Source organism: Guillardia theta (genome assembly GCF_000315625.1).
Source record: "Guillardia theta CCMP2712 unplaced genomic scaffold GUITHscaffold_27, whole genome shotgun sequence".
NCBI lineage: Eukaryota > Cryptophyceae > Pyrenomonadales > Geminigeraceae > Guillardia > Guillardia theta.
Genome location: NW_005434647.1, coordinates 683,307 through 692,280, shown reverse-complemented (window position 1 = coordinate 692,280; position 8,974 = coordinate 683,307). Strand labels below are relative to the sequence as shown.

The following is an 8,974-nucleotide window of genomic DNA, read 5'->3' as shown; positions in this document are numbered from 1 at the left end:
CTGTGCCGGGAGGAAGGAAGAAGTTGGAGAGCACCAGTGAGCTCTGCGAGAAGCGGAGGAGAAAGTGTACTCCCCGCATCATCTTCCCTTCCTTCCCTCCCTTGGAAGAGGAGGAGGACGATAGACCGCTCTCCCCCTTCTTGTCCTTCTTGCTCCCACCGCTCCCCTTGGTCTTCAGCTGCGCGCTGCCTGCTCTCCTTCCCAGCTCCTCCTTCACTGACTTCGCCATTTTCCTGAAGCTTTTGATCGCCTTCCTGTCCACCTCCAACCTCACGCCGTCCACATGCAGCACAGCAAGCAAAGCCTTGTCCTCCTTCTTCCTCATCCTCCTCCTCTCCAGCCTGCACAGCACGCTTCCTCCTGTCCTCCAGGGTCTGAGACCTCCAGTGCCAAGGAAGACGTAGAAGTTCTCGCAGAGGAGCTTGAGATGAGAGGAGGAGGAGGAGGAGGAGGAGGAGGAGGAGGCGCTCTCAACGATGGCGTCTACGAAACCTGAGGAGACGCGAAATTCTTCCCCTGAGCTGCAGAGCACGGCAAGAGCGAGACCTGAGGGCCGCCGGTCAGAGACGGACAGAAGGAGAATGGGAGGGAGGATGGCAATGACAAGGATGAAGCAAACGGCGGGTGAAGGGCAAAGAGAGGAGAGGAGAGGAGAGGAGAGAAGGAGAGGAGAAGAGAGGATGGGAGGGGAGGGGAGGGGAGGGGAGGGGAGGAGAGGAGAGGAGAGGAGAGGAGGGGAGGAGAGAAGGAGAGGAGAGGAGAGGAGAGGAGAGGAGAGGAGAGGAGAGGAGGGGAGGGGAGGGGAGGAGAGAAGAGGGGAGGGGAAGGGAGGAGAGGGGAGGGGAGGAGAGGAGAGGAGAGGAGGGGAGGAGAGAAGGAGTGAATGAGGTGGAAAGTGAGGACGGAACAATTGAAGGAGGGACGATAGTCGAGGTAGAGGACGAGGGAGCAGACCATTGACCCTCGCGGAGAGGAGGGCGACTTTTCTCTTCTTGGGCTCCTGCAGCAGCTGCATCCCCTTCCTCGAGTTGTTGTAGGACGTGGCTCCAAGGTGAGCAGCCTGCAGAGCTTGCAGCATTTGCTTCACCTCTTCCTCCTCCTCCCTCATCGCACGGGCCACCGGGTTGTTCCGAAAGTTGTCCCACAGGGAGAGGACGAGGAGTAGATCCTCAGACCGGAGCTCCGCCTGCGCGCTTCTTCTGACCTCTACATGCACCCTCCTCTCATCGGGCCGCAGCTCGCTGTCCACGTTCCACCTCCTGTTGCGGAGTAGGATGATCCTCCCCTCCTGGATCGACAAGAGCTCCCGCGCGTACGCCTCCTCCTCCTCCGCACAGCTCAGCGACACGCTCGCCATCTCGATCCTGGTCGCATCCACAGTGGACTGGAGGGCCTGGAGGGAGGAGACTTCCCTGCTGTCCCCCGGGGCCCAGGGGAAGGAGGAGGCTCGAATCTCCTGCAGCCCCCCAGCAGTGAGGCACTCCTGCTTCGAGCTGGGGAGGAAGCTGGCAGAGAGCTCGGAGATGTCCAGCCGCAGCTCAGTCACGCGCAGACGAACTTCGCCGTCCTCCTGCTCCTGCCTGTAGACGGGGAGGAGGACGGAGAGGGAGCGGGTCTCCAGTTGGAAGTTCATCCCTACCTTGTCCTTCTTCTTCTTCTTCTCCCCCAGCGGCGAGGAAAGCAGCAGGTCATGTTTGCTCAGCCGCTGGCTCACGTCCTCCGTCAGGAATGTCCGGAACAGCTTCATCCAGGCAGAAGCATCCCACACGAGCACAAGGGGAGCGAGTTGGACCCGGACCGAGGCGTTGCTTCCACCTCCTCCTCCTCCTCCTCCTCCTCCTCGTCCTCCTCCTCCTCCTCCTCCTCCTCCTCCCATGTGGAGCTAAGACGGCCACTGGGCAGAGAGGGAGAGAACATCTTGAAATGAGTCAGCCGCCGCCTCCCCCTCCTGATCCGTCGAGGGCTTGACGAGCGAGAGGTGCGGAGGAAGCTTATCCTCTTCCGCGTTGCTCTGCTTCAGCGTGAAGAGACGGACGACGAGCTCGAGGAGGTTGTCAGTCCTGCTGGGCATGGACGTCTTTGACTTCTGAGCGGGCCAGAAACGAATGTGCATGCCTGTAAGAAGCGCCAAGAACTCCTCCTCCTCCTCCTCCTCCTCCTTCCTCCCTCCCTTCCCCCTCCCCCTCCCTTCCTCTTCTTTGTGCGTGCTGAGCTGGACCTCTCGGACGAGGAGCTCGATGCTGTTGTCGATGTAGGGGCACCACTTGGCGTCGCTGTCTGACCAGCGAGCTTGAGACTCGAGGAGCGAGTCCAAGCTCTCAGCGTCCATGCTCTCCTGCGACTCCACCGCCTCGTCCTCCGCCTCGTCCTCCGCCGCCTCATCCACCATGTCCGAGAGAGAGTTGGAGGAGAACGTCCGCGCGTGCAGGTCGTCGGTCTTCCCCTTGCTCACCGTCTTGAGGGCCCCAGCGATCGCCTTGAGCATCATGACGTCTCTCCTAGACAGCGAGGACGAGACTTGCGGGATCTCGAGATCAACCTTGAAGCTCTGCAGCTTCCAGTCCTGGCACCTCCTCTTGGTTGAGAACTTGCAGTGTATGCTCAACCCCTCGAACAGCTTCCTCGCCTCTCCTCCTCCCTGCCCTCTCTGCGACAGCGGGTGCCAGAAGCGAGTCGCGCATCCTGTAATCTCAACCTTCTTGAAGGACAGCGCCTCGTTAGTCACCCCGTTTATCACGTACACCTTGTTGATGTCGTTGACCTCCTGCCACTGCGAGTTTGTGCTCGTCACCCGCACGCTCCCCATCTCCAGCTGGACGAACGAGGGGGCAGGAGGAATCGAGGATGCGCCACCTGCGTCACTAAGGAACTGGATCTTGACGCTCAAGTCTGACGCCTGCACCTTGATCCCTTGTATGATGGCGTTCCTCTTCACCCGCATCTGCTCCTTCCCCTTGGACCGCTTCTTCTTCTTGTCCTTCCATGCTGTCCGCACCTGATGTGCTGGCAGCTGCTGGATCACGATCGATATCCCCGTCACTACCACCACGATGGGATCCTTCCCGCTCTTGCCCAGAGACATCACAGACACGTACCACTGCATCTTCTTGCATGTGGCTGAGACGGCCGTGTAGTTGAGCGGGAGGTAGCTGTTGATGAAGGTCTTGTTGAATTCCAGGTCCTTGGCCGTCCCTTCACCTTTGAGCAAGGAAGAGGTTGCGTTCTTGCCAGGCTGGAAGTTTGTGAAGATGTGGGCGATGCGCTTCTCGAGCACCCTGGCGACCAGGTTCGCCATGTCCAGACGATTTCTATTGTCAGCAGAAGCTGCTCAGGAAGCACGCGATCTAGCTGTGCTGTGTTCCTTCTCTGCTCTCTTCTTCTACCAAGTACCTCGCACAATCTTTCAAGGACTCTTACAGCATAATCTCCGTCTCTGCCATCATCTGCATCTGCATCTGCATCTCCGTCTTGATCTCTGTCTCCATCTCTGTCCTCTCTACACCTTCAGCTCCTCCTCCTCCCTCGCACGCTCAGCATTTCATCCGCCCTCATTTGCTTTTGTGCATTTTTGAAGCCTTTCTCCCCCACCTGTGCTGTAGCCGCGTAAACCGGTAGACCACCAATTGTCACTGAGAGTTCTTCCCGGCCAGCTTCCCGGCCCGGGCCCCGGGAACATTTGGTCTGCCATCATTATGGTTACACATACGCAAAACCTTGAGGGTTTTTATTTTAGTGCCCCCCTTTCAGGCAAGGATGGGTGATGGAAGGGAGGGGTACTCCAATAAAGATTGGCTTGTTGACCAGGTAGGGTATATAACCATACCCTTGTATAATCCATGGCTTCTGGTATTTTGACGGGGTATATAAACTCAAAAGTGGGCATCAAGGGGTACATCATACCACCGCTACTTGACCACCCCCTTGAATACACACTGCGGTCGCCCTCACCGGTTCTTATTACCGTCTTACAACCACCCCCCCAATCCCTTAAAAGTCCAGGCCCCTCTCACCCCCTACCCACTTTCAAGAGCTTTGTAGTACCCGTACTTCAGTAATTGCTACCCCACCCCCTGCAGGGATTCTTTCAGCAATGCTGGTGAGCAGCCGAAGATACTCTGCCTTCCTGCCTCCCTGTCCTCGCCGATCTCCTCCTCCCCCCCCCCCCCCCCCTCCTCCTCTTCGCCATCCTCCTCATTGCTCTCGTCGTCCTCGTCGTCCCTCGTCGTCTTTCTTCCCTCCTTGCTCTCCTTACCCCCTCCACACGTCGAATCCAAACCTCTCCCTCGTTTCTTGCATGCAGACCTTCCCTCTTCCTCTTCTTTGACTAAATGTGTTTTGGCATACCTCATAACTCAGTATCTCATGCTCATTCTCACTCCCACTAGCATGCTTTGTGTTTCAGTCCTCGTCTGCGCATTTGTGATGACCACCCATGTCTTCCGGGCTGTGACAACAGCATGGCGGCCTGCTCGAACGTGATTCATCCCACTGATCATGGTGGCTCTTGTCGCAGAGGGTAGTTGTCTTCGCCGTTGGCGTCGCCTCCGTCTCCGGATTCTCCTCTCCCATCGCTCTGCGCCATGCCGCGCCTCAAGCAAAGCTCAGCTGCTCCCCACGAAGGGGCCGTGCCCAAACCCCCAGCGTGCGCATGGGACTATTCGACAACTTCGTCAAGGTGGCTGAGTTGACTGATTGGGAGCAGCGTAAACGAGCGTGTGCAGGCGTTTGAGACTTCCATCCCTGGAAACTCGGCGGACCTAAACCAGGTGCTGCTTTGGCGAGCCGCATGGTGCTTCTTCTGACATGGGGTCAGTACGAGGGATGGATCGAGAGGGACGGCATGAAGGCCTTCAGCTTCGACGGCAAGCAAGCTCCCCGCCCGATCTCGTACGGCTCCTACTCCCTTGCTGGGAGAACTGCAGGTGCGGCAACGATGCTGCTGCTGCTGCTGCCACCTCACCATGGCTCTTCCTACCTGATAGCGTCCAACACTGCCATGAGGGAATCGTCGAAGGCTCAGAACAACCCGTTCGCTGGCCTCCCCAAGTGGATGCAGTCGCCCGTTGCATCTTCCAAGGCCCCAGTCTCCAACAAGGAGAACCAGGTGCGAGGACGAGGAGGCGGCGGATTGAGTTGAGGAGCGGGAGTATCGTTGAGGTTTCAGACGTCGAACAGTGATGAGATGTGGTTGTCTACTTTCGATGTGGAAGAAGAAGAGGAGATCTTGACGCCGGGACTGAGAGAGGAGGGAATGAACAGAAGGAAGATAGCAGCGGGGATTTGAGAATGTGGGAGGCAGTACATCCATGAGGTAGGAGCTAGGGGTTGACGAAGGGTTTCATCAGGACGGAGTTCTTCAGATCCCCGACGTCGGCGACGGAGTGAGCATGTTCTGCGTCTTCGACGGCCATGGCGAGTACGGGAAGCTGGTGCGTGCGAGGAGTTGAGGGGGGGCACACTTGAACTCAAGGCCGGCAGGTGACGGACTGGGCCATCCGAACGCTTCCGAGCTACATCGCAGGTGCTGTGAGATGAAAGGGAGGAGGCGAAGTAGAGGCATGCCCGATGATGAGGCGGACGGGAAGAGGAGGGGTTAGGATCACCTCGTCCTCCCCTCCTGCCCTTTCCCCTCCTCTTCCTCTATGCTCTCCTCCTCTCCTCTCCTATCCTCCTCTTCCTCTAGGACTGTCGAAGGGCCATGGAGGAGGCAGATGAAAGTCTTCAATCTTCTCATCTGCAGTTGGCAGGAGCTGTTGCCGAGGGAAGGCCCGGACAACTTCTCAACAGGATCACTGACGCCTATCGTGCTGCTGATGCTCTACTGGTGATTTTCTTTGTTATGGAGATGCCAGCTGGGGATTTGTTGGAGCCGCTGCTGATGTTCGCGGTTGGTTCGATGCCGCAGGCTGACATCATTTTCAACAGACCGAAGAGCTTGGTTACCCTGTGATCGAAGACAGTGGAACAACTTGCGCTCTTGCTCTCGTCAAGGATGATTTGCTGCTGGTATGGAGATATTTTTTGCGTATCATGTTGCTTTGTGATTTGTCACGATGTTTTGTTGTTGTTTTAACATCGAGAAGATATTTGAAATGATATGCACCATTTTTTTTTCGATACATTGGGGTCTCTTCATTAACAGAGATGCATTTATATGTACGAGAGTGTTTGATTTGACGTGCTTGCAAGGTTGGAGGGTTGGGAGACTCTCGTGTTGTGCTTGGAGTTGACACAGGAGATGGAAGTCTTGGTGAGTCAAAGCAGAACTCTTCACATTTCTTTCCTCCTCCTTCTCCTCCTTCTCCTCCTCCTCCTCCTCCTCATACTTCAACTCCTCGCCCCCCATACTGCAACTGACCGGACGTTTGTAGGCGCTCAGCCTGTTACCCTCGATCAGTCGCCCAAAGTTCCTGCTGGTGAGAAACATGGATCATTCCGTCCCCCTCTCCTCTCTTCCTCTCCTCCTCGCCTTCTCTCCTCTTTCTCTGATCTTCTTTCTTCTCCTTATCTTTCTCTCCCTCTAAGGACTCGTTCCCTCTCCTCGCTCCTTTCATGCCATCGCTGCCACTTGTTGGCCTCTGACCGCTCGTTGGAAGAAACTGCGAGGATCGAGAAGGCAGGAGGAGAAGTGCGAGGGGAGGGCGTTGGAGGGCGCGTTTACGCCAAGGGCCAGGAGTTCCCAGGCCTCGCCGTAGCCAGGTGAGGGAGGGCACGGGGAGCCGCCGACAAGCTTGGAGAGGCTTGAGGAGAGGGAGAGGCGAGAGCTGCAGGGCACAGGGTAGCAGAAGGAGAGGATAAGGAACAAGCAGAAGCAGCAAGGAGCAAAGAGCCGGGGCGGGGGAGAGACGAGGAGGAGACGAGGAGGAGGGAGAGAGCAAGAGAATGAGTTTGTTTCCCAGAGCCTTCGGGGACGGCGATGCGAAGCAGTACGGAGTTACAGTTGATCCTCAGTTCATCGGATGGAAGCTGAGAAGTGGGCAGGTGAGGCGGTTAGGAAGGGACGAGGAGCGAGAGGAGGAAGGGGATGGTGCGAACGATCAAGCGGGAGGAATGTTCGCGCGGGAAAGGAGGGGAGGGGAAGCACGGAGAGGAGGAGGATACAGTGGAGGAGAGAGGGGGGAGAGGCGAAGACGATACAGTTAGCGAGGGGAGGAGAGGGGAGGTGAAGGGAAGGAGAGGTTGACAAGCATACAGGACTTTGTGCTGATCCTCGCGTCGGATGGAGTTTGGAACGCTGTTGGCAACGAGATCGCCGTTGAGATCTGCGCTAAGCACCGACAAACTCGCGATGCCAACAAGGCAGCCAACGAGCTCGTGCTCAAGGCCCGTCAGGTCCTTATCCGCTCTCCTCCTCTCCTCTCCTTTCTTCTCTCCTTCCTCTTCCACCTCTCCTCCTCTTTCTTCTCCTCCTCCTCTCCTGTGGCTTCATCTCCATCAACATCTTCCGCACCACTGCTACGTCTACCTCCAGCTCCTTCTTCTCCCTAGGGCTGCTCTCAATGCTCCCGTTCCTCTTCTCGACTTATCTGGTGGGTGCAGGTGTGGGAGGGCCTTGCTAAGGGCAGGATCGACGACATCTCCGCTGTTGTTGTCTTCCTCTAAGAGAGGAATCAGGACGAAGAGCCTAGCAGCGGAGAAGGAAGAGGAGGAGGAGGAGGAGGAGGAAGTCTCCCGTAGCAGGTCAGTCTACATTAAAGAGATTTTATCATCAGAATCATCATGAAAACCCTCACGCCATCTCATCGACCTCGTCAAGATCTCCCACTCTTCGCTGCACATACTCGAACTGAAAACTTTGACCATCCTTCTTGAGGAGGTTCCCAAACATGCTTATCCTCTCCTGCTTAAAGCACACCATCCTTGTATGTACACATTCCCTCTCCTTCCCCTTCTTCGTGTGCGTCTCCAGAAACAGCAACTCCCCCTCCTCTGGCCTGCAGCATGCCAGTAGCGACACCTCAACCATGTTGGAGGACAGAGTCTGGACCGGCTTCCCGTCCGCCTTGAACTCTCCGATCTTGTGCCATGAAGACCTGAAGCTGTCGAGCAGGCGCCGCATGCACATCCTCGCGTAGACTGTGCAAGAGATACACCCCTCCTCCTCCACGTCGAAGGAATACCGCGTCTCCACCAGCTTGCACAGGTGAGCCTTGCTCTCGACCCCGAACCTCCTCTCCGCCTCCCTGAGAGCCTCAAGCGCCTCCTCCGTCCTGACCACCGACTGCAAGACAGTGGAGGAGAAGATAGAGGACACGTGATCGCTCCCCGTCACTTCCTGCATGTGTCTGTCGATGTCTCGCGGAGTGCAGGTGGAACATAGATCGTCCTCCTTGTAGATACCTCCGAAACTCCCCACGAACTGCCGTAGCTCCTCCTCCCCTATCGCGTTCTCGTCGGCCTCCACGGGTGACTTGGGGTTGAGAAAGAACGAGGCCAGCCCTGCCCTACTCAGGTGGATGGGGACGAAGTCGATCGGCTCCACCTTGAACCCCAGCTTGGTCGGCAAAAGCACTCGAGCTGTCATGGAGGGAGGGAGGGCTCCAGAGAGTGACTCGAGGTTCGACTCAAAAGCCTTGAGGATACGCAGATCCCTAGGATGCACCAGGTGCGCGAACCGGCTGCCGTCGCCTCTGCACATGAAGCTCGACAGCTTCCACCACTGCTCCAACGACCAGCTCATACTCTCCACTCTCCAGTCGGGGAAGGAGGAGGAGGAGGACGAGTTCAGCTGCAGAATCATGATGTGCAGCTCTCGGCCTGTCAGGAGCCCCTCCCCCAGCACGCTAGGAGTGATTGTCTTCTCTTTGACAGGCTCCTGAGGTTTGACAGGCTCTCGCTTTGCCGCCTCCTCCTTCACCACAGTGACATCCTCCTTCAGCTGCGCAACATGCTTGACAAGATCTTCCAGCAGCTGTGCAAAGGTTCGCGCAGCTGGACGTCTACTCAAGGTGTGTTCGCCCCTCCTTTGGGCCTT

The 8,974-nt window shown here is 57.1% G+C and overlaps 3 protein-coding genes across 3 annotated transcripts in view; 1 reads left to right on the top strand and 2 right to left on the bottom strand.

Moving 5' to 3' along the window:
- The window catches only part of GUITHDRAFT_137802 (hypothetical protein), a gene marked incomplete at both ends in the record, with an annotated part of 3,628 nt that extends 333 nt beyond the window's left edge, over positions 1–3,295 (bottom strand). The window contains 3 exons of the mRNA XM_005834142.1: positions 35–546; positions 955–1,741; positions 1,916–3,295. Coding sequence (XP_005834199.1) covers positions 35–546; positions 955–1,741; positions 1,916–3,295 — 2,679 coding nt within the window. The remainder of the gene's footprint in view (positions 1–34; positions 547–954; positions 1,742–1,915) is intronic.
- A 783-nt stretch (positions 3,296–4,078) lies between these two features.
- On the top strand, positions 4,079–7,710 carry GUITHDRAFT_152194 (hypothetical protein). The gene is made up of 15 exons (XM_005834141.1): positions 4,079–4,096; positions 4,514–4,675; positions 4,722–4,766; positions 4,814–4,922; positions 4,983–5,104; positions 5,346–5,429; positions 5,479–5,521; positions 5,748–5,824; positions 5,926–6,006; positions 6,190–6,250; positions 6,372–6,416; positions 6,597–6,699; positions 6,900–6,981; positions 7,195–7,332; positions 7,540–7,710. Exons 1-15 carry the CDS (start codon positions 4,091–4,093, stop codon positions 7,600–7,602), a joined length of 1,221 nt encoding a protein of 406 aa, XP_005834198.1. The 5' UTR covers positions 4,079–4,090; the 3' UTR covers positions 7,603–7,710.
- Positions 7,711–7,729: 19 nt separating this feature from the next.
- On the bottom strand, positions 7,730–8,524 carry GUITHDRAFT_152193 (hypothetical protein; the record flags this gene model as incomplete). The annotated part of the gene is made up of 1 exon (XM_005834140.1): positions 7,730–8,524. The coding sequence occupies one exon, from the start codon at positions 8,522–8,524 to the stop codon at positions 7,730–7,732; it is 795 nt and encodes a 264-aa protein (XP_005834197.1).
- Positions 8,525–8,974: the final 450 nt, after the last annotated feature.

Excerpts from the sequence above, each read along its gene's own strand:
- GUITHDRAFT_152194 (XM_005834141.1), top strand. Across the intron at positions 4,676-4,721 it reads TATTCGACAACTTCGTCAAG|GCGTTTGAGACTTCCATCCC; the intron begins GTGGCTGAGTTG and ends GAGCGTGTGCAG. Across the intron at positions 6,700-6,899 it reads CCAGGCCTCGCCGTAGCCAG|AGCCTTCGGGGACGGCGATG; the intron begins GTGAGGGAGGGC and ends TTTGTTTCCCAG.